The sequence below is a fragment of the Mus pahari genome, chromosome 3 (assembly GCF_900095145.1).
Source record: "Mus pahari chromosome 3, PAHARI_EIJ_v1.1, whole genome shotgun sequence".
Classification (NCBI taxonomy): domain Eukaryota; kingdom Metazoa; phylum Chordata; class Mammalia; order Rodentia; family Muridae; genus Mus; species Mus pahari.
This window is the reverse complement of record NC_034592.1, coordinates 160,690,010-160,713,420: the sequence shown is the minus strand read 5'-3', so window position 1 is coordinate 160,713,420 and position 23,411 is coordinate 160,690,010. Positions and strand designations below refer to the sequence as shown.

Below are 23,411 nucleotides of genomic sequence, written 5' to 3'. Positions count from 1 at the left end.
CAGCCGGGCGAGCGCAGGGAAGCCGGGCGCGCTGGCTGGACGCACCGGCGGGCGGCGTCACGAGGGGCGGGGCGCGCCGGGGGCGCGCCGGGAAGTTGAGCTTGGAGAAGTTGCGGGCGGCTGAGTGTCTGGGCGGCGGGGTTGCTGGCCTTCCCGTAAGCGCTCCGAGGAAGGAGAGAAGCGGCCGTCACCGTGCAGGGCGCTACGCACCGGGAAGCCGCCTTGGATAACGCCACCCGTTGCTCCGGACCGCCCGCCGCTGAGACCCGGGCCAGGCCGCGAGCAGTCTCCGTGCTGGGTGCGGTGCCTCGGGGCTTCCAGAGGCTGTCCAGCCCTAACGCCTAGCGGCTCGGTGGTGACTCCCGCCCAGCTGGGCCATGTCAAAAGGCTCTGGTTCAGCCCCGCTGCCCTCGACCCCGGGGTCCCGGAAACTCGTGCCCCGGAGCCTCAGCTGCCTCTCGGACATGGATCGACGACCCTGCAGACCCCCGGGCTGCGACCCTAGGCTGCGGCCCATCATCCAACGACGCTCACGCTCGCTGCCCACCTCCCCCGAGCGCCGTGCCAAGGCTGCCGGAGCCTCGGGCGCCGCGTGCGGAGCTGGCTGCAACCGGCAGGTCCGGGTGCGCTTCGCTGACGCGCTGGGCCTGGAGCTGGCGCAAGTCAAGGTGTTTAACGCAGGCGACGATCCGTCCGTGCCGCTGCACGTGCTGTCGCGCCTAGCCATCAACTCAGACCTGTGCTGCAGCAGCCAGGATCTGGAGTTCACGCTGCAGTGCCTGGTTCCCGACTTCCAGCCGCCCATCGAAACCCCGGGCTTCGGAGAACGCCTGGCGCGCCAACTCGTGTGCCTGGAACGTGTCACCTGCTCTGACCTGGGCATCAGCGGCACAGTGCGTGTGCGCAACGTGGCCTTCGAGAAGCAGGTGACAGTGCGCTACACCTTCTCTGGCTGGCGCAGTGCGCATGAAGCAGTGGCGCGCTGGAGAGGGCCTGCGGGTGCTGAAGGTACCGAGGACATCTTTGCCTTCGGCTTTCCAGTGCCTCCCTTCCTGCTGGAGCTCGGGTCCCAGGTACACTTCGCACTGCGCTATGGTGTAGCTGGTGCTGAGTACTGGGACAACAATGATGGTCGTGACTATAGCCTTACTTGTCGCAGTCATGCCTTACACATGCCACGCGGGGAGTGCGAGGAAAGCTGGATCCACTTCATCTGAGCTGCAAGCTGTGAACCAGCAGCTTCCATCTCTGCAGACCTGCAGTCACTTCCCCACCAGTGCAGTTCTCTGAGCGGCCATCTCCCATCCCACCCTTCCTTCCCAGTGGTCTGGCCTCATTTTTCACTGTGAAGCCCTGCGGCGGTAGCCTGGCCTGTCTTGTAGTGAATTCTCTGGAGAGCATAGCGGTCAGAGGACCAGGAGCCTGTGTAACAGTGGGGAGGGTGTGGGAGGGCAGATGCACGGGATTGTGGTCCTCAATTTCAGCAGGACCCAGGTCAGTGTTTTGCAAGAAAGGCCTTTTGCATGTCTCCTCAATGTGTCTAAATATACGTAGATGTTATTTATTATTGTGAAGTTAGCCTTCCTCCCATAGTGAATGCTTTCTCAGGAATACTCTAATCAGCTTAGAGGAGGCCTGCTGTCTGTTTGCACCCACCGTAATAATTGTACACATACACAGCGTGGCCTGCATTATGGTCCCTCGAGGCATTTCTGCCCTGGGACGGTGAAAACCTGAGACCATGTTTGCTTGCCAATGTCTGTAGCCTTCCAACAGTAGAAACTATTAATAGCGATGGAACTTACAGCTCATCTGTCATCACACAACCATTTCTGGGCTTCGAGGCTGCCCTGGTTAGGCGATGCCTCCCACATCAACAGCTGGGGAGGAGTGGACAGAAAAGCTTCCAACCATGCAACTTAGCCCAGATAGTCCTTTCTCTTCAGGGACTGCCTGTGCACACATTTGTCTTCTACTGGTCTGGTTCTGGGTCTGCTTGTTAGCAGGGCGTATTTTGTTTTTTGAAACTACCTGAGCCTTTAAAAAGATCTTGCCTTAAGTATTTTATGTTTTAAAGTGGCCACAGGGATTCAGGCAGGCATGTCCTTCCTGGGGACCTTTTTCCACGAGAGAAGTGACTTTTTTATTTCTAAGTATGGAAAAATTCCAGCATTCATATTTTGGAAGTCAGCTTCCAAATGAACCTGAGTGGTTCTCAGAATTAGCCAAGGCACTGGAGGAAAAACAACTCGTGGAGTTTTATTCACCTAATGAGTTTTAAATTGAACTGTTATGTCAAGTTTCACAGATACCCGCCACTTTATTCTTTGTGCCTTCGGTTAGGAAAGTTGCTGATATTTTTTTACGGGCTTAATTCCCAGTTTTAAAATGTTACATACTTAAAAAAACAAAAAAACAAACAACAACCAAAATCTCCAACTTAGTCCAGACCACTCACGGGTCCCTGCAGGGTGCGCCTGCTGCTTAAAGCCCCCACGAAGAGGCTGGCAAATATTTTTGGTGCTGAGCTTTGGTCTCTCTGCCAGCAGGTGCTAGAACTGTGGTGGACAAGACCTCCAAGATGTGACTGTTGCTTTTGAGACGGTGGATGTCATGTGACATACTGACTTGGTGACACTCATGGTGACTGTGATGCTCGTTAAACCGTCATGGCGGAGATGCATTTTACCCTTGAACCCATTAGGTTTTGATACTTGAAACTTCTGCCTTTTAAAAATTCCAAGAACAGTGTTTCTCCTCTGCTGCCTTTCTGGACTGAGAAAAGTTTTTTTGATTTAAAATGCCACAATAAAACCACCCGGCCTTTGGCTGTGAGGACTCTGCACTGTGTTGGCATTCAGGAGTGAGAAGCTCCCAGTGGCATTTCTCCCACTGCTTAACTAACTGTTCAATTAGGTCAGCGAACCCGGGGGTGGGGGGACTCATGGCAGCTCTGTCCTTGGCCCCTGTCCAGAGGGCAAGAGAATGGTCCAGACTCTTCAAGTCAAGCCAGAACTTTGGGGAGCACTGATGTTCAGGAGCATGTAAGAGTTTTACAATCCGTGGGAAAGCCACTCGTCCACAGGTTCTGGTTGCAGAAAAGTAAATGATGCATCATCAAAAATAAAAGAACCTGAAGGTGCCTTTAAAGACATATCAACTCTAAAACGTAGAGATAATTCTGCTTGATTAAATAAATAAAAACTGTAGAGATAATTCAGGGTGAACTTTCTGACCCTAAGACACACTTTAGGCCTGTTGAGGTGTTAAAATTGTGTTTGTCAGTTGTGCACTTGCTGAGTTGTGTTTTACTGCCTGTCACTTCAAGTTGTTGTACTCAAGCCTGAATATTAAAATGTGCAAAAAACACCCCTTTGTTAAACTGGTGTGTGCTGTGGCCTCATTCCAGAAGACAAAACTTGAAACATCTTGGTGGTGATGTCTCTCAGATGGAAATCTCATTCTTCCCCAGCCCTGGCTGGGGGCTGGGCCTTCTAGGGAGGGACTTCTGCATCAGCAGCAGAGTTCTATGTGTGTGGCTAAAATACTTTCCCTGGGAAGACATAAACAAAACACACCCCTTCTCCTATCTCAGGAAAAAGCCATGGTACAATTATACATACTAGTTCTCTCTGGGGACCAGTGCGTTCGTTAGGCTTATTTGGGGGCAATGGGTAAGGGACTTCAGGAAGGAGTAGGGGGACCTAATGCTGCCATAGTGAATGGTCTGCACCCAGCAGTGATGAAGACTTCCCCAGGGCTGTGCAGAGAGAGTGCACTCCCATAACCCTTCCCTGCCCTTACCCTTTCCCCCAGTGGTTCTCATCTCCCCAGTGCTTCCAACCTTTAATACAGTTTCTCATGTTGTGGTGACCCTTGACCATAAAAACATTTCATTGCTATTTCATACCTTTAATTTTGCTACTGTTGTGAGTTGTAGTGTAAGTATATCTGATACACAGGATATCCGTTACCTCTGGGATTGTGACCCACCGGTCTACCCCTTTCCAGTGACTCAGAGACCATTGCAGTTGGAGCAGAGCCGCATTCATGACTGGTTGGGTTGGGAGGCCGGCTGCACTCGGGGGAAGCTCCTATCGCCCTTCCCACCCCCTCCTCCCAAGAGGAAAGGTCAGCTATCAAGAAGCCCAGCTATGATGGCTCTGGCAAGCAGGCCAGCCTAACTCATGAATGCCGCCACCTTCCACGGCTTGGAGGATAGTCCTGTACAACAGTGTGTGCTTATAAAACTAAAGTATCTTAATTACTCTGTAGGTCAGAGTTTAGGGGCAGTGATAATTGCATTTTTTTTCTACAGTCCTCTCTGATTCCTGTGGATCCCAGCCCGCACTGTGACTTTCAGGAAAAGTACAAACTCTTACACATTGTGGAAGAAGAAAACTAGCATTCAGTGTGCCCTGTCTTATTTTCTTGGCCAAGATTTGAGATTCTCGGTGTGCTGGGAGTCAACCAGTCGTCCTGTCTGGTTGATAATAACCCACATCTACTTAGCTGAAAACAGTGAGGCTCAGAAAGGTGAATCCCACCTGCTCTTACAGCCAGCTCAACTCAGATTTAACAATCAACTGACTATCCAGCTCCATGCACTCCCTGCCAAGAGAGATGGCCCACAGCTTGTTTCCCATAAGAACTTAAACACTGTATGTGAAAAGTGTTGAGAGATACAGCTCTTAGCTGGACTAACACAAGGCAAGAGGTTTAATCTCTGGCACTGCAGAAAAAAAAAAAATGTGTGACTGGAAACCAGATTTTGATAATGACTGATAAGGTTTTCTTTCAAACTTTATGGTCTAGGGCCTTTAAATAAAAACAAACAGTTCCGGTAAGATTAAATGGGTTGTCGTACTTTTCTATTACTGCAATAAAACACCATGACCAAAAGACACTCCAAGAGGAAAAGGTCTCTTTCCTCTTGTACTCTTGCATCACAGTCACTGAAGAAGTCGCCATGGAGGAGGGCTGCTTACTGACTTTCTGCCCCGCCCTAGCAGCTTGCTGAGGCTGCTCACTCACCACAGGATCACCTGTCTCGGGGAGGGGGAGACACTCCTCAGTGAGCAAAGCCCTTCCACATCAATTGTTAATTAATACCCTGAAGGCTTGCCTAGGGGACCATCTTCTGGGGACTTTTCTCAATTAAGATTTCCTCTTCCCAGATTAACATCTAGGTTTGTGTCAAATTGACAAATTGACTTAGATACTTTGTTCCTTCATGTTACTGTTTAAAGACACGGGTTTTTTTTGTTTGTTTGTTTGTTTTTTTTTTTTTTTTTTGTCTCTATAACAAGCAGCTAGTTGGGAAATCACTAGGTTGCATCATGGAGGATGGTAAGCCTATTACAAGAAAGCCCAGTGTGAAGATGATGATGTAAGTCTCTGGCCATGAGGTTGACACACTCTGATCTTACATGTTGTATTATATACTGTTAGTACTTAAGTCATTCAAAAAAATCATTGAAAACTAATTATCTGAAACACCCTCTAAAAGCCTGTCAACTGTCCATGTTGTTTTAAATTTTTTGTTTTAATTAGGATCTCCTTGGACCTGTAATTCCAGCCATTCAGGAAAATGAGGCTGGAGGATCTCAAGTTCAAGTTGCCCACATGAGCACCTTAGATCCTGTCTCAGAAAGTATAAAGAAAGCTGGAAATATAAATCAATGGTAGATCACTTGTCTGGCATGCATGAGACCCTCAGTTCAGTGAGGAGTGGGTTCAAAATTCAATTCAACAAGGCACAAAGTTGGAATGATGTTTGTAACTCTAGCTAAGCCAAAGTTAGAAACTCTGTAGGTTTTATTCTGTGATTTCAACTTTGTGTGTGTGTGTGTGTGTGCGCGCGCACCACTTTCCAAGGCATAATTAAATCAGAAACGGGTGCTGGCCACTTGTGGAAGGCTCTCCTCTGAGCATCACAGCTGTCATCTTCATGAGAGCAGCTGTTACTGTTGTTGTGACCTGAGAAAAATTGACCTGTTGACTATTGACATTCCTTCATAGAATTGGGTGCGGTGGTCACTGGGTCCTCAGCTGATTCTCTCCCTCTCCAGCTAGATGTAATTCTGCCCTAATTGCACTTGGCTCAGCGACTTGGGTGCTGCTAGGTTATATAAGGGGTGGAAGGTTGCCTCAGGGAGTTTAGCGTCTCTGCTGGTGCAACTATGGGGAAGCCATCATTAATCATCCATGCTGGGCTTAGGTTATTCGGTGATACTGCCGCTTCGATGTCACTTGCATCCTGTAAGGAAGCCGGGCGAGGTCTGTTATTTAAGCTAGACGTGGGTGGAACCCTGCCTTTGGGCTGTCATTGGAGCTCTATGTGGGGTAAGTAGACATTAGATCTCATGCCCCAGGAACAGCTAGGGAAACACCCTGGAGCATACTAACCACAACGGAGGGGCATACTAGCAAAATCATCTGATATATGTATTTTTTTTAACAACCATTGCCTTTTTAGATAAGAAATCAAGATACTACTAATAAATACCATTTTAAACTTTGATTTGGCACCATTTATAACAATATTTAACTCTCCTCGCGTGAAGCCACGGAGTTTCCACTAGGATATAGGATAACCGAAGGGTTGGATAAAGCAGTTATTGTCTGTCACGGCAATGCAAAGCAGGCAGCATCGTGCATGATGGTGAAATTTGTCAAAAGACTGGGCCACCATGTTATAAATTTAGGGCACAGGGAAAATGGAGGCGCCACAGCACTGCCCAACGGCAGGGGCATGAGGACTGCCTAGTTGAGGGGTGGTGGAGTCCCACATTGCCTGCAGGTTCTCCTAATGGCCACGTTTCCTCCCTAGGTGGAACTGGAGCGGCACAGCGCCCCCTGCTGGCAGGTGATCTCCAGCGCAGCGGCATCACCACTGGAGAGCCCTCTTTTCCATCACTTCCGGCTGACCTATCGTGGACAGGGCAGGCGTCATCGGAAGTGGGGCGACCGAGCAGCGCTCGCGGTCCTTCCCAGAAGCACTGGGCGTGCTCCTACAGCCCGAAGTGTCTGCCGGGGGTAAGGGGCGTGGCCTGGGGGGCTGGCTGGCTCTGATTGGACGAGCGCTTCCCACTTTCCGTTGGCGCCTCGGCGAGGAGGCGCCATAACTCGACGGCCCTCGCCGGCGACGGTGGCGGTTGCCAGGCCGCCGCGGTGTGCTGCGCTGCAGGTGGGGCAGGTCAGCGGGAAGCCGTGGTGAGGACACGAGGTGGGGCGGCACTGGCCGCGCCAGTCCAGGGAGGAGTTTGTGAGGCGCGAGGCCCCAGCCGCCTGGGCTGTGGTAAAGAGCGTGACCACGTGGCGGGGCCTGGAGTCCGGGGAGGCCTCAGTTTAGTCCTGAGGGAGTCCCCAGGTCCCGAAGCATGCGCAGTGCGTGTGCCGGAGGCGGGGGCGGGCACCAGGGCTTGGCCTCAGAGGCTTCCTCGGCCCTCTTGGTTGGCCTCTAGTATGTGGAATGCCATGGGGTCCGGTCCCGCAGCCCGGGTGAGGACCCACCTCCCTCCCCCAGCCTTGTCAGGAGACCGCACGCGCATGTGCAAAGCCAGCTCGCGTGTGCAAGCGTTGTGCTCACGTGCGTGAGTGTTGGCTTAACCCGTGGGTCTTCTGCAGAGTCACTTGTGTCTCCCTACTTCTGAGTTGCTCTGGGATCAGTTGTCCTAGAATAATCGGGCCATGCTCAAAGCCTGCTAGTTAGACCCAACCCTGTGTGGGAAAAGTTCGGTGCTTCCTTTCCTGGTTCATTTATGAGCGTCATAAAGATCTTTTAAAAGTCTTCCGCAGGGCAGGAAAAGCTTTGTTTAGCTTCCCCTTTGCCTAACATGGTTGGCTTATTTGACAGGTACCCAAAAGAACTGGTTTTGGCTTTGTTGAAGTCAGCATTCATGTAATGTGCTGAGTTTGTATGTAACCGGGTTATCTCCCCCCCCCCACCTTTTTAAAAAAATGCATCGATATAGATACTAAAATTTCCTTTTTCTTGGTTGACTCCTTTGTACAAAGGAAGACTAGAAAATAGAACCATCTGGCTAGCATAATATATCTTTTGGCCATAATTATTCTGTGCTGTGTGTAGATGGCTCAGAGCACTTTGGGGAAATTGCATTACTTCCAATTGTTTTAGTTGTGAAACATTATCACAGTGTTGCACTGAACAGCTGCTGGCCCCAAGGAAACGGTACACGAGGAGATCTCTACAATATATTTTAAGTGTCAACTCTTTTAAATCACATTTTCAAATTGGAAATGAAATAAAATGTTATGGATTTCAATTTCATTGATATACTTTAACTGCAGTAAAATGTAAAAGGGGATATAAAGGTAGTTTTATGACTAATGGCAAAATATCTACTCTGAATGTATTCACTATGGATATTTGATAGTGGGCTGGTGATTTTTAGATAGGTAATAAAGACCTTAATTTATAAATCAGTATATTTTATATATTCTCATTTTCTAACAATCACTGTTAAATAACCACTTTTTAACAATCATTAGAATTGAAACAGTACATACTTTCAAAGTATGTTAAATGAGTATATTTTCATAGAAAACATGTATTTTTTAATATTTTCTGGCATATTAGATTTTCCTTAGAATTAACTATTGGCCTTACATAGTAATCTTAAAAGTGTCTAAGCAATTGGATATTTTTAATAAATGTTACTCTACTTTGTAGTAATGTGCTTACCCAATATTCTAATGGTTGCTTGCTAGATAACTGCTACAACAAAAATTTTCTGTGATGTAACTTAAGATAAAAGAGGCTCTATTAAAAGAAAGAAAAAAGTTTATGATCTGGGAGAAGGGAGCCTGGAGATAAAATGATTATGTGCCTGCGGCTAGCTTGTAGAAAGGAAGCTCTGACCTTTCCCAAAGCTCTCCTTTCTTTCTTTTGGTCAGTTTTATTTCCCATTCCTACATTTTTCTCACTATTGATATAAATAACCCATGTTCATAGATCCAGTATGTGAATCCTTCCACCCTTTTATTTTTTAGCACATACACAGATGCCGTTTACAGAGTGTAGCTTGCTCCTGTGAGTGTTTTAATTTCTCACAAATACTCTCTAGAGGGATCATCTATGTTTTATTTCACTTTTCTTTTTACCCTGTTTTGAACAGGGCCTTGTTCTGAGATAAAGACTGGCTGATTAAACTACATGTTTAAATATTCAGTTGCATTCTGTGAACATTGCTTCTGTTTACCTAATTTCTCCTTACCATACCAAGAGGCAGAGGTTTTTCTCCTGAAAAACAAAAACAAAAACTGCTGATAGAGGCATACAAATATTAAGTATTCTTTTTATACTTTTAGCTTTTTGTAAAATGTATAACTAGAAATGGAACTACATGTTATAGAACATAGACAAAATTTTTGCCTATCTCTACTTTTTTTGAAGTACAATTATTGATATCCATTGTTCTCTATTTTTCATATTAATAGACTTTTTAGTTTTTGCCACTTTAGTAAGTGTTGGAGTTGGGTGTTTTAATTAGAACTTCTGTTATAGAGGTAGCGTCTTGTCCTTCTATTAGCCACTTTATTTTCAAATTTCTCCTTTTCTGAATGACTAATGGTCTTTTATCTTTTCCACTTTCATACTTTCCTCTTTGATTCCTCAGTTCTTCAAAATTATTTTAATGTATGTCTTAGGAGCAAAACCAAACATTTTTATGATAAAATATACAATTTAAAGTGTATGACAAATGATGTTAAAAAGGGTAAGAAACTATTCTATTTGGTATAAGAACATTGAATATCATGTTTTAAGATTTTAAACTGTAAACACGTTGAACACATGATAAGATCCATAAAATGTTTTCTCTCATAGGTGTTTGTCTTCTCCTATTCTTAAATGAGTCCAAAATGCCAGTGAGACCAGACCTCCAAGTATGTAGTTCCTAGACCACAAACATGCATTTTAATCACTAAAATAACTTTTGTGTACTTACATATACCTGTTGGTATATTTTTAGTAATTTAGTAAAATTTAATGCTCTATGAAATACTCAAGAGTAACTTAAATATGGTTTCCTCTATTAAAATATTTTAAAGTATGATAAGAAAATAAAATATCAAAAGTATTGATTTTGCCGGTTGTGGTGGGGCATGACTTTAATCCCAGCACTTGGGAGGCAGAGGCAGGCGGATTTCTGAGTTCGAGGCTAGCCTGGTCTACAGAGTTCCAGGACAGTCAGGGCTATACAGAGAGAGCTCTGTCGAGAAAAAACAAAAAACAAAAAAATATTGGTTTATATGCCTGTGCTTTCAATATTGAAAATAGTCATTCACAGATTAACATACCTGGAAATTCAGATCAGATTCAATTTATATTGTCTGATCCTTACATTTATAGGCATGCAGTTTACAACTAAGCCTGTTCAGTGATCAGATTGCAGACTGAAAGCTTCCTTCTGTTCTGTAATAGAGGGAAGAGCAGGTTTGATAAAAGTCATATGAGGGTAATACTTATATTGAAATATAATTTTTAAAAGGATAAACTTACCTTTATGCAGTTTAATTTTTAAATATCATGAAGTTTGTACTCAGATATGCTAGGATTTTGCCTTGAATTAAATATAATTTCTATAATGTTGATTTTATTTTTCATTTAGTTTATGATTTTGAGTTGATAAAGTTTGTGATTTCATTTGAATTGATAAAGATGTAATTATAATTGGAAGCTTTTAATAAAATATTTTCTATCTGAAATTATTACTATAGAAAATCAGTATTTTTAAAATCAATTTTTTAAAAATATAAGTATTTTATGAGCTGATTTTATTATTTTCATTCAAAAACTCTCCTTTGGTAGCTCAGTTGCATAGAGTGACTAATTTTGATGGTATATCTGTGCTATTAAATATATCTCTCCAGCAGTTAGAAAAGTATATTGATGATGCTTTGAGAAAAAATGACTTCAAGCCTTTGATGGCACTTTTACAAATTGATATTTGTGAAGATGTGAAAATTAAATGCAGCAAACAGTTCCTCCGCAAGTTGGATGACTTAATACGCAGGGTGAATACTCATTTTTATTTAATAGCTCCTAAAATTGTTACTTATGATTTACTTTCTAGGAAGAAGGGCTACATTCAAAACATATAAACAGAGAAAGCCTTGGACAAGCTTGTTTCGAATGATTTAAATGTTTTATCAACATGTGCTTATTATTTGAGGCTTCTCAACACATTGAACTCTTGTTTCTAAAGTAAAATATATGAAATCTGTGTTTCAAAGGCTGCCATTATTAATCTGAGGGAAAAGATTACCTATAAACAATTTCTTCTTAGAGACCCGGCACCATATTTGCGGTGATACACAGTGCTTAGTGGTTTCAAAAATAAACCAAACACAAAACATTTCTGAAATTTATATTTAAGAAGAGGTAACTGCATACCGGCCCCGGGTATCCAAGACTGTTAATGAGTCATTGGTTGAATAAGAATTTGTAATTTATTTGTGTTAGCTCATGCCTGTAAATCTAGCACGTGGAATGCTGAGGCGGGGGGAGTGCCAAAAGTTGTAGCCTTGTCTCAGCTACAGAATGAGACCTTGTCTCCAAAATGAAGTCTTAACTTTAACTCTTTAAAATGGAAGGAGAAAACTGCTTCCATAGACTTTCTAGATTTTATGGAAGTGACAATTTGCTATTTGCCTTTAGCTGGGTGGTTTGGGACAACTTGCTTTATTAAGTCATTCTTCTCATCCTTTTCATTATAAAGATGTTGAGAATGGCTCCCTTTTCAGGTATATGAAGATTGTAAATTAATGTTGTTTCCTGAACAATGTTTATTCCATTCTACTTTTTATTTGCAGCAGTTTAAATATGCACATTTCATTTTAGGAACTTAATAAAAAGGATATCCAAACTGTTTCAAACATCTTGATATCTATTGGAAGATGTAGCAAAAATATCTTTATATTGGGACAAGCTGGACTTCAAACCATGATAAAACAAGGATTAGTCCAAAAGATAAGTACTTATTCATGGGAGGGAAAGCTGATAAAGGTGCATTTTCTATTTTTTTAAAAAAAGTCCTAATACTAAATGCAAACTTAGAAACTTTATGTAGAACTTTTGAGAGTAAATATTTTTATGAGTAAAAGGTAAAGGTTCAGAAGGAAACTATACAAGTTCTTTGACAACCATGTGAATTTAGGATCACAAGATGCCAATGGGCCTTTATTTGAATGATTTTCTGTTGACTAACTCATTTAGGTTGTTTACTGTCTGACAACTACACTAAAATATAAGACACTGATTTTTATATGTTTAATCAGTTACATATAACCATCAAACTGATGGTTATATGGGACATATAGTATGTACTCATATATGAATCAAATTAAAGTAATTCTAAAAATATCCAAATAATATAAATTGTCCTGATAATTTTAGCTAATTATAACAAAGGTATCTGTAGTAAGAATTTTAAAAGGGAAGTATAAGGGTCTTTGAAATGGAATTATTATTATCTCCATTCCTAGTTTAAACAGTGAGGAGATAGAATAAGTTAAAAATACAAGACATTTTAAAATATAAAGTTGCTTTGATTATCAATACTGGAGTTTTCATTTTCAAAGTCATTTTGTTTTAGGTTTATTTACTAAACAAATACAAATATATAAATTGTTAAAATCGAATTCAAATTAACTAATTTATGTATTCATTTTTACATGGTTTCCTGGTTTGAAAATTCCAAGATTATTCTAAATCAACAACAATCAAAAGATGAAGCTGTTATGAATATGATAGAAGACTTATTTGATCTTTTGATGGTAAAAATGGCATTGACTGTTATATAGAGCATGTTTTTTTATTAGAAAATCATTTGTTTTGGTTCTAACAATCATTAACAGACTATCTAGTAACTTGATTGGATTAATCTATCCAGACTATATAAAGCACTTAAGCTGGCTATATTAAATAGCTTATTAAAAAATGAAAGTTAAATAGTTACACTGTGAATTAAAATTTGTCATTTTAATAATAGCTTTTGTAATAATTTATAATAGCAAATTATAAATGAAATATTTATCTTTTTTAGGTCATATATGACATCAATGATGAAGGTAAAATACCTTATTTCCATCAAAACAACTTGCTAGGAACTTTTAGTATAAATTTTTTTAATACCCATAATCCTGTCCTAAGAACTCATGATCTAATTAAAAAATCAAACTTTTTCTGTAAAGGACCAGATAGTAAAATTTTAACCTATGTGGGCCAAGAGGAAAAAAAAGGCAGACATTAGTTTGGCATTTCAACAAATTTCAAAAATGATTTATGGATAAAATTAAGAATGTATTTTTATATTATGGACTTGTTAATAAGGCAGAGAATAGTATCTTTGAATTTTATTTAGGGATCAAAGTTTGTTTTAATGTTTAACATGTTAAATTTTTTAAAACATGTTTATAACAAAATTTTATATCATGTAGAAAAGGCCAGTGTTTGGCTTTATCTTCAGGAAAATCTATCAGTTAAGGAACATTTTAAATGTCTATCACATAGAGATATTAATTGAATTCTGATACTTTCTTTTTTTCATCTTTTTTTTAATTAGATATTTTCTTTATTTACATTTCAAATGTTATTATTCCCTTTCCTAGTTTACCCTCTGAAAACCACCTATGCATTTCCCCCTCCCCCTGCTCTCCAACCCACCCACTCTCACTTCCTGGCCCTGGCAGTCCCCTATACTGAGGCATGGAACCTTCACAGGACCAAGGGCATCTCTTCCCATTGATGACAGACTAGGCCATCTTCATATGCATATGCAGCTAGAGCCACGAGTCCCACCATGTGTTTTCTTTGGTTGGTGGTGTAGTCCCAGGGAGCTCTGTAGATACTGGTTAATTCATATTGTTGTTCCTCCTATGGAGCTGCAAACCTCTTCAGCTCCTTGGGTCCTTTCTCTAGTTCCTTCATTGGGGACCCTGTGCTCTGTCCAATGGATGGCCGTGAGCATCCACTTCTGTATTTGTCAGGCACTGGCAGAGCCTCTCAGGAGACCGCTATATCAGGCTCCTGCCAGCAAGCTCTTGTTGGCATCTGCAATAGTGTCTGGGTTTGGTGGTTGTTTATGGAATGGATCCCCAGGTGAGGCAGTCTCTGGATGGTCATTCCTTCAGTCTCTGCTTCACACTTTGTCTCTGTAACTCCTTCCATGGGTATTTTGTTTCCACTTGTAAGAAAGACTGAACTATGTCTTCCTTCTTTTTGAGTTTCATGTGTTTTGCAAATTGTGTCTTGGGTGTTCGGAGCTTCTGGGCTAATATCCACTTATCAGTGAATGCATATCGCGTGTTCTTTTGTGACTGAGTCACCTCACTCAGGATGAAAGAATTTCATGAATTCATTGTTTTTAATAGCTGTGTAGTACTCCATTGTGTAAATGTACCACATTTTCTGTATCCATTCCTCTGTTGAGAGACATCTGGGTTCTTTCCAGCTCTTGGCTTTTATAAATAAGGCTGCGATGAACATAGTGGAGCATGTGTCCTTATTACATGTTGGAGCATCTTCTGAGTATATGCCCAGGAGTGGTATTGCTGGATCCTCTGGTAGTACAATGTCCAATTTTCTGAGGAACTGCCAAACTGATTTCCAGAGTGGTTGTATGAGCTTGCAATCCCACCAGCAATGGAGGAGTGTTCCTCTTCCTCCACGCCTTCCCCAGCATCTGCTGTCACCTGAGTTTTTGATCTTAGTCATTTTGACTGGTGTGACAGAATCTCAGGATTGTTTTGATTTGCATTTCTCTGATGACTAAGGATGTTGAACATTTCTTTAGGTGCTTCTCAGCCATTTGGTGTTCCTCAGTTGAGAATCCTTTGTTTAGCTCTATACCTCATTTTTATTAGGGTTATTGGTTTGTTTCCATCTTTTTTTGAATTCTGATACTTTCTAAAATATTTGCTGCTTACATATCCTCTTCAGAATCTCATTACCTAATAGTAATTACTTCCCACTGAAAATGATGTGGAAACTCCTTAACTACACAACAAAAATGAGTTTTAATGTACCACTTTCCTTTTTACTAAAATCACTGCCTCATAATATTACAGGAGCTCAAACTGGGGCTTGGAAAAAACATAATGCTCTCTGCATATTTGTGGAGGAATGGAGATCTTCATTTTTTTTTCTCCTTTGAGGCAGGATCTATATAGCCCAGGCCACTCCTTAGTATGAAGCTGAGAAGCCTTGAATTCCTGATCCTCTTGTTGCCAACTACTGAGTGCTGGAATTAGAGGCATGTGTCCAATATGTGTGACAGATATTTTCTAGAATTTACTATGTCAGAAACATAGACAAACATGTAATGTTTTTCCGAAATGTTAGATTTGTTGAATAACCATTAAGTTCACAAAAGTACAATGAGTTCAGTGGCAGTGGTTTGCCAGAGAATCAGTTCACTTACTGTGGTAATGGTAATGTGAAATGCAGTTCCTTTATTCCCATCTTAAATATTATTTACTATCATATCACCTAACACACAATAAATATATCTTTATCTGTTCATATATGTTTTACAGAATGAATACAGCAGAATTCAAGAAGTTTTAGAACTGGGTTGATAGAAATGTAATAGGATCTGTGTTGATAGGATAACCCAAACCATCACCAGGAAAGACACTGCTGTCTTAAAAACTAGCCATGGGAGAGTCGGGATTGAGAGCAAAGACATGGGTAATTATGGAGACAAGACCAGGACAGGGTTTAAAGGAGATTCAGTGGAGCTCAGGTTCCGATTGGATGAATAAGTAAGTTGGCAGACAGCAGTCAAACATGCCACCCCAGGAGTGGGATGCTGAGCTAAAGTCCCAAGGATTCCTGAGAGTTCTCTGTTGGTTGGTTGGTACTTTACCCATAAGCCAGACATCAAATGACAGTTCAGTTGTGAGGCCATTACTATAGCAGTGTAAGTTTTTCTCACTTTATGGGAGCCAGGTGAGATAGTTTTATTCACTATCCTTGGTCTGGCTGGCTAATTTCCATGTGTTTGCTTTCTCTGATATAAATTGAATACACCCATGTGCCTATGCAGTCTTGATTAATCTTGAAAAAATTGCAGAGTTAGCCCCTTTATAATTCTGAGGAATAAGTCATGCATGGGTTACATTCTAGGGTATGGTGCTGGATAGATGGTGCTATTAATGCATCTACCTAAGCAGTCAGTTATCCTATGTCCTCAAAAATGGAGCTAAAAGCTGCTTATAAAAACAAGCCTGGAAAAAAACTGTACAGTGTGGAGTAACTTAGAGAGAAGGACATAGTCTGATGTTGACAGATTGGCTTCTCATTTTAACTTTTGGTAGTATGGGTAATGTGTAAATCAGCATGGTGGTTGTGATCTTGTATGCTTGTCTTTCCATCATAATGTCACAGTTGGTTGAATGCTTTCCTGATAGTCTTGGCCAAGATAAATACAGGCTCTTTTATCCCAATCTTTGTTATTAATACTTATACCCTGAGATAACATTGTACCCATCACACACATAACCACGCGCATGCACACACACACACACACACACACACACACAGGCATGCTTATACGTGTATAGGTTACATAATGACTCAAAGGGGGATAGCTGTAGCAAACTTTTAGTTTCAGAAAGTCCTGAGAGATCAAGTCTGGGAGACTTACAGGGATGCAGAGTCTCTGTAGGAATGAGGTCATGAACCCAGGCTGGAGGGGTGCTGGAGATTTTGCTGCTGCCATAGACTACAGGAACAATGTATGGTGAAGTTTAAAGAGATGAGAAAATACCCAGGTCCAGATGAATGAATAGGTGGACAGGCAAGTTGACAGTTTAATTAGGTCCTGTTAACTTTGAGGACAGAGACAACAGGCCCCTGAGGCAACCTGGAAGGGGTTCCTTGTCAGTCCCTTCACACGTGCACACATACACACACACCAGCAGGTCAGGTGACAGATGGTGGAGGTGTTCCCTTCAGAATGTCAGGTGTCTGTCCTCTTCATTCAGCCCATGTAAAAGAGTCTCACCCTCTCTTTAGTATGCTATATTCACTACGTTCTCAGGCCTGGCTTTCCTCATATGATTTTAGTACATCTATATAATCTACAGTACAAATTTATTTGAATAAATTTATAGAGCATCACCCTTTCTGCTTTGGGGAATAAGTTATGTTTGTACCTGTGGTTGGCACTGAAAAGATAGAGGTGTTTAAGTGTCCATTATGTGTAGAGTCATCCTGTCCTCAAAATGGAATCAAACGCTGCTAGAAAAACAATCTCGGGGCAGGATGGATATGTTGTACAATGTGGCAGGGCACCATCTGATCTTAATAGTAGTGTTAATAAATGCCATTCAATAACACCAACTATCCAAACAACTGCATTGCCATTAGAGTCGTGAGCACTGTTCTGTTTTATAATTAGAAGTTTAATTCACTTTCCAGAATTTTCAACTCTGACAAAAGTTGGTAACAAGGCTGAGGACAGCTCTTGTTGAAAATAATTTTTAGTTTGGCTTTGAGTATGAAAGATGATAAAGTTTGCCAGTGCTGGACCATTTGCCTGCTGTGTAGTTGGCAAGTAGGATTTTCAGGTGCTATTTGTGATTAAAAATATACATAGCTGATAGATTAAGATTATAATGAATGAAATTGCCTTTGGGCACTACTTCAGTAAATGGGATAGATACAGATGGTCTCTCCGGAGTACCTGCTAAGAGCTGGTTCTACATTGCAAAATGAACAGAGTTGGATTTGTGTGCTGTGGTTGTCATCTTTTGATCTACTAGAACAAAATTATCAGTGGCAAAAGGATGTAGAACATGTTACAGCTTGTCACCTTTCATTTATAGACAGCACATACATTGTGCTAACTGACCAGATGCAGGTTACTTTATTTCTTCTGCCTGGAGACTTCATCATGATTGGTAACAGGCTGGTGAATCACTTACACACATAGCTATTTACAGTTCTCAAAGTCAAAATGTGTTAAGCAAATTAATGATTTAAATAACAGTTAATGTTACCTTTTCATAGATTGTGTTTTTGCAATTAATAATTTAAATTCCCATGAAAGAAATCTTAAGAGTGCTAGCATTATATACTGAGCCCTCTTACTGTAAAGTAAATTATAGCTTTTCATCTTAGTTGTTTTAGTTGAGTACGGTCACTTTGAAAAGCTGTAATTTGCTTTTGCAGTATTTCCATTGCTAAAACGTTTCAAAACTGTTATAAAGTGGCAATTCTCTCTGAATAGATTTAGTATTGATAACCCATTTTTAAAAGAGGAAGCTTTATTTTTTATATAATCTATCTTGATCATGATTTTTCCTCTATCAACTTCTCCCAGATCCACCCCATCTTTATGCCTTTCTTCTTCTCTCTTTCTCCCCTTCTTCCCTCCTCAAGAAAAAAAATCAAAACAATAATACAAAATAAAAAGTGCCCAGCAACAGAACAATACATGGGGTCCATTTTGTGTTGGGCACCTACATCTGGGCTTGGAGCCTGCCCTGAAATGCTTGATAATACCTAGTAACATTCCACTGGGAAAAAATATGACTTCCTACCAGGTATCAATTGCAAATAACTAAAAGGTGAGATTATAACTAAAAGTCAAACCCCTCAAGTCACTTAGAGATTCATGAGAGTAAGAAATGTTGATTTGTTATATAAAAGAATGTTTGAAGTATGTCTAAAAGTTAATGAGGCCAGTTTATATAAACACCTCAGATAATAAATGATTGTTAAATTGATTTAAAATTAACATGTCAATAATAATTTATTCAGGTAAAAACCAAGTTTTGGAAAGTTTCATACCTCACATCTGTGCCCTGGTTATTGATTCAAGAGTGAGTTTTTGCATTCAGCAGGAGGTAAATCTCTTTTCAGACCTAAAAATCAAAAAGTAAATAATAAAATAAAATATCTTAAATTAATTTCATGGGGTATATTTCTGTTGTCTGAATAATTCACCACCTGACAATGTAATTTTTAAATAATCAATTAAAATCTATAATTGAATGAATTTATATATATATATACATAAATATATATATGAATCTATGTATATATACATAAATATATATATTTATCAGTATTTATCACTATATATATATATTTATCACTATATATGTATAGTGATATATATATATATACATTTATCACTATATATGTATAGTGATATATATATATCACTAGTGTGAGAATCTATATTGCCAAGGTACTAGGAGTTTTCTAGTATGTAGATGCCAATATAGCAAGTAATTTTGTATGTGTATATGCATATGCATGACCATAAGAACAAAAAAATAGGTAGCCTTTTATTTGTTCCCTTAAGTCTTAGAATAGTTATGTGTGTTTTCACAGTGGGTGAGAAAACTTCAGTAAAGGAGTCATCCTGTGCTGAAGTGCATTTTAGACTAGACATTCTTTCCTTCATCGGGCTTACATTCCTTTCTTATAATTTTAAGTTCATATCTATTTCTCTAAGTGCTTCCTAGAAAACAAAGTTACTTTTTTTTCTCTTTCAGGCTTTAAAAAAAATGAATTTGATGCTTGACAGGATACCTCAAGATGCCAACAAAATACTTTCTAATCAAGAAATGTTAACTCTCATGTAATAATTTTTAATAATTTTTTTCTGATAAATTGTTTAACAATTTTAAGAAACATGCAATCACAAATTTGAATTAAGTAATACAGTATGATAAGCTTATAAATTTTGATATAATATGGTATTTACATTTTCTCCAAAAGTCATTTATACTAGCCAATTGTATTTTTCCCAAACACAATGGGCTTTCTATCTAATTGATATTAGTTTAGTATATAATTTCTTATTTTAATTCACAGGAGTAATATGGGAGAAAGGATTTTAGATGTAGGAGGTAAGTATGTCTTTCCAAGATTTGAAATCACTTCAAATTTATGAATGTTATATATGCCTTTGACAACATTACCAGAATACACCAAAGGAATTATAATCTGTTTATCTAAACTAAAAGAAGAATTTTTTAATTAATAAAAATAAAGAGATGTCTTGGAATAAATAATTTGTCATGATAACAAAAATTAGATAAATATAAGTGTGCCCACCTAGTGATAGTTAGGAATGGCAACTTAATGTGCCAATACATTGGAAATACTTCAGCTGAAATTTTTCTTAAATGACTTATTAAAATTATGTCTAATATTTTTGTAGTTGATAGACAAGTTTTAAACAATATTTACTACAAAGAACTTAATTTTTCTTTAGATTCTTATGAGTAAATTTTGATTTAGTGACTTACATATAGCATAAAGTATGACTTTAATATATACTCTGATATAACTGTAAACATCATAACAAAATGCTATATATTATATAAATTGTTTTTCAACATACAATTATAAAGAAATGGTAAAGTTTTAAATGATTCATAGTATTTTTTACTTTTAAAAAGATGAACAATTGAATAAGAAAAATAATAAACATTTTCTTATTTCTTTTGTTTTTGTGCCTTACAAAATGGAGTTTTATAAGCTTAGACTCTTGACCTCTAAACTGACTAATTTTTTTTAAGATTATGAATTACAGGTAGGCATTGTGGAAGCTTTGTGTAGAATGACCACAGAAAAACGGAGACAAGAACTGGCATATGAATGGTTTTCAATGGACTTTATTGCTAATGCATTTAAGGAAATTAAGGACTGTGAATTTGAAACAGTAAGTCGTATGTATAAAAATAGCAAGTTTAGTAAAGATTTTTATATAATTTTTATTTTTAAGACCTTTTTTGTTTTTGAAAACTAGGATTGCAGAATATTTCTCAACTTGGTAAATGGCATGCTTGGTGATAAAAGAAGGTAAGCTTGATGCAGCATGCATCTATTTGTTGGTAAGGAAGTAGAGCTGAGATCAATGATGAGTGTTTATAATTTTTGTTGTGCTGTGAAATATGTAGATATTTGTTCAAGACAGTATTTATGTAGCACACAGTATAAACTAGTACACTACTAACCTTAAATACTCCTGATGGCTTTGTTTGGCTTTGTACTTAGAAGGAAAAATGCATCTTATTTATTAGCTCATTTTAATAACTGAGTGCACTAATTTGGTGAAATCTGATTGAGATTTGCATGTATATTATTATTTGGTGTTTAAGGAATGCTAAAAATCTGGACATACATCTACATACTGGAGTGAAAATGTATAAATAACATAAATAGAATTTTTATTATTTAATATCAGAAACAAGCATGAAATGATAGAAAATATAAATGTCACCATTAAAATTTATGTGTATGGGGTTTTTTGCCTCCATATATGTCTGTGTTTTATGTACATGCAATCCTGAAACAACCAGAAAAGAGTGTTGTATAACCTGGAACTGGAGTTAAAAGGTTGTAAGAAGCCATGTGGGTTCTGGAAATTTTACTCAGATGTCCTGAAAGGAACAGCAAATTCTCTTAACTGCTGAGCCGTCTCTCCAGCCCAAAGCAACAGAGTGTTGTAATACCTGGTCCCTGGGGATGTTCTCAATAAATGATGTTCGCTTTATTTACTGAGGAAGTAAAAGATAGGGCTCGGCCTAAGTGCAATGAGTCTTATTGTCTGTGTTTAAATCATAGATTCCCATTAGTTCTATTCTGTAAGTTATTTAATCTTAATATCTTCAGTTTCCTTAGCTGTGTGATAGGAATACTAATAATACTTATTACTTATGTTTGTTAAAGAGACAAGTACTTTAAGTAGTATCTTACCACAGAAATGTTCTAAGAGTTTAGCCACTTTTAACATCAACAATGACTCCTATCAACTTTTTACACATTCAAGTCCTGTGGGAACTTCCATTGTATTAATATGTAATTAGGAACAGTTGTTCATATTTGAAATGATATTTTCAATTGATATAATTCCTTTAGTCAAAGTGGTAAGTAAATAGTATCCTTAAAATTATAGTGCTTTTCTTTACCTAAACAGATTTCCAATAAATTTTTATTTAAAATAGTAATGGCATGGCCTGCCTTGGTATTTTTCACCTATTTTTATTTCAGTTACTTGCAAGGTTACAACAGGAGTATCATATTTGAAGCCAGCTCAGACAAGAGTGAGACTCCATCTCAAAAATGGAATTAAACAGATTATTTTATTTAAAAATTTTACAAGAATCATCTTCCCCTTAATCATAGATATTGTTTTGTAGATATAACTTGAGCAAGTTAATTATTGGAAAGCTGATTTATTTTTTTCCTAAATTGTTTTGTGTTTTAGGGTCTTTACATTTCCTTGCTTGTCAGCATTTCTTGGTAAATATGAGGTAAGTTTTAAATTCATACAAACCTCAATTATTGGATAATTTTAGAATAAAAGTTAAATGAATTATGGAGTACAAAATGTTTTAAAATATTAAAGTGCTAGACTTAGATGATGATACAGCTAACTACTCCTGCCCTTACTGTGACAGCAGGAAAAGATGGGCTAGCTCATCTTAGCAGAGAGGGAGAAGAGCAAGACTCTAGTTCTTTACCTTCCTCCCCTCCTTAAAGGCATTACTGACGATGACCGTTCATGAGTATATTCAGACTACTTTCACTCTCTGTTAATACTTAAAATGATTTCGATTTCTCGATCAAATTTCTGTGTAAAACATTTAAGTAGCATTCCCTTGTTCTAAATTATCTAAATGCTAGACATTTCAGCTGTCTTCATCTACTTATACTTTATCTCTTGAAAGCATTCAGGGAATGTTCTACTTTTTATGTGTTGCTGATTTCTAGAATTAAAAAAAAAAAAAACAACTCTAATAGTTTAGTCATGACTATAACCTGGTGATAATTTCCCATGTTTTGTAAGCATTGTATATACTAGTTTTATATATTATGTTAGCTGCAGATACCATCAGATGAAAAACTTGAGGAATTCTGGATTGATTTTAATCTTGGGAGCCACACTCTGTCATTCTACATTGCTGGAGATGATGAAGTAAGCTCTTACCCTTTTGTGTCACTGTATACACATGTGTGAAGGACATTCTTTCATTTACTTTCAGAATACATGTTTCATACCTTTTTTAACCCATTCTTTTGGTAGATTTTAACATTAGCTTTTATTTTTAGGTTGTGTAAGCTATCATGCTAATTAAAATGATACTTCTTTGATTTTTTATGTTAATAAAATTAGCACTAAATTTTAATACTAATTTTAACATAAACCTTTCAGAAATGAATATTAACAAGATTTAAATTTTTTTGGTCACATGAACAAAATGAATCAACAGTAGAAGAGACAACATGAAGGCTGCTCAGTGGTACAGTGCTTAGCCTGTGGGAGGCCCTTGAACATTCAGACACTCCCTGAAAACTAACATTCTCAGGGACAGGTGAACAGCAAATGGTTTTACTCACACTTGAAACCTCCTGTGAA

The 23,411-nt window shown here is 39.0% G+C and overlaps 2 protein-coding genes across 2 annotated transcripts in view; both read left to right on the top strand.

Moving 5' to 3' along the window:
* Positions 1–101: 101 nt before the first annotated feature.
* On the top strand, positions 102–3,382 carry Ppp1r3d (protein phosphatase 1 regulatory subunit 3D). Its single transcript, XM_021194715.2, has one exon. The coding sequence runs from the start codon at positions 378–380 to the stop codon at positions 1,215–1,217; it is 840 nt and encodes a 279-aa protein (XP_021050374.1). The 5' UTR covers positions 102–377; the 3' UTR covers positions 1,218–3,382.
* A 3,586-nt stretch (positions 3,383–6,968) lies between these two features.
* The window catches only part of Sycp2 (synaptonemal complex protein 2), a 62,647-nt gene continuing 46,204 nt past the window's right edge, over positions 6,969–23,411 (top strand). The window contains exons 1-13 of the mRNA XM_021194528.2: positions 6,969–7,038; positions 9,851–9,909; positions 10,897–11,040; positions 11,867–11,995; positions 12,700–12,801; positions 13,071–13,095; positions 18,794–18,879; positions 19,537–19,622; positions 19,859–19,893; positions 20,569–20,711; positions 20,799–20,851; positions 22,260–22,305; positions 22,875–22,970. Of these exons, the coding sequence (XP_021050187.1) occupies positions 9,886–9,909; positions 10,897–11,040; positions 11,867–11,995; positions 12,700–12,801; positions 13,071–13,095; positions 18,794–18,879; positions 19,537–19,622; positions 19,859–19,893; positions 20,569–20,711; positions 20,799–20,851; positions 22,260–22,305; positions 22,875–22,970 (969 nt within the window). The 5' untranslated portion in view covers positions 6,969–7,038; positions 9,851–9,885. The remainder of the gene's footprint in view (positions 7,039–9,850; positions 9,910–10,896; positions 11,041–11,866; positions 11,996–12,699; positions 12,802–13,070; positions 13,096–18,793; positions 18,880–19,536; positions 19,623–19,858; positions 19,894–20,568; positions 20,712–20,798; positions 20,852–22,259; positions 22,306–22,874; positions 22,971–23,411) is intronic.

Bases quoted from the DNA above. Each gene is read 5' to 3' on its own strand.
- Ppp1r3d (XM_021194715.2), top strand. From the start codon at position 378: ATGTCAAAAGGCTCTGGTTCAGCCCCGCTGCCCTCGACCCCGGGGTCC.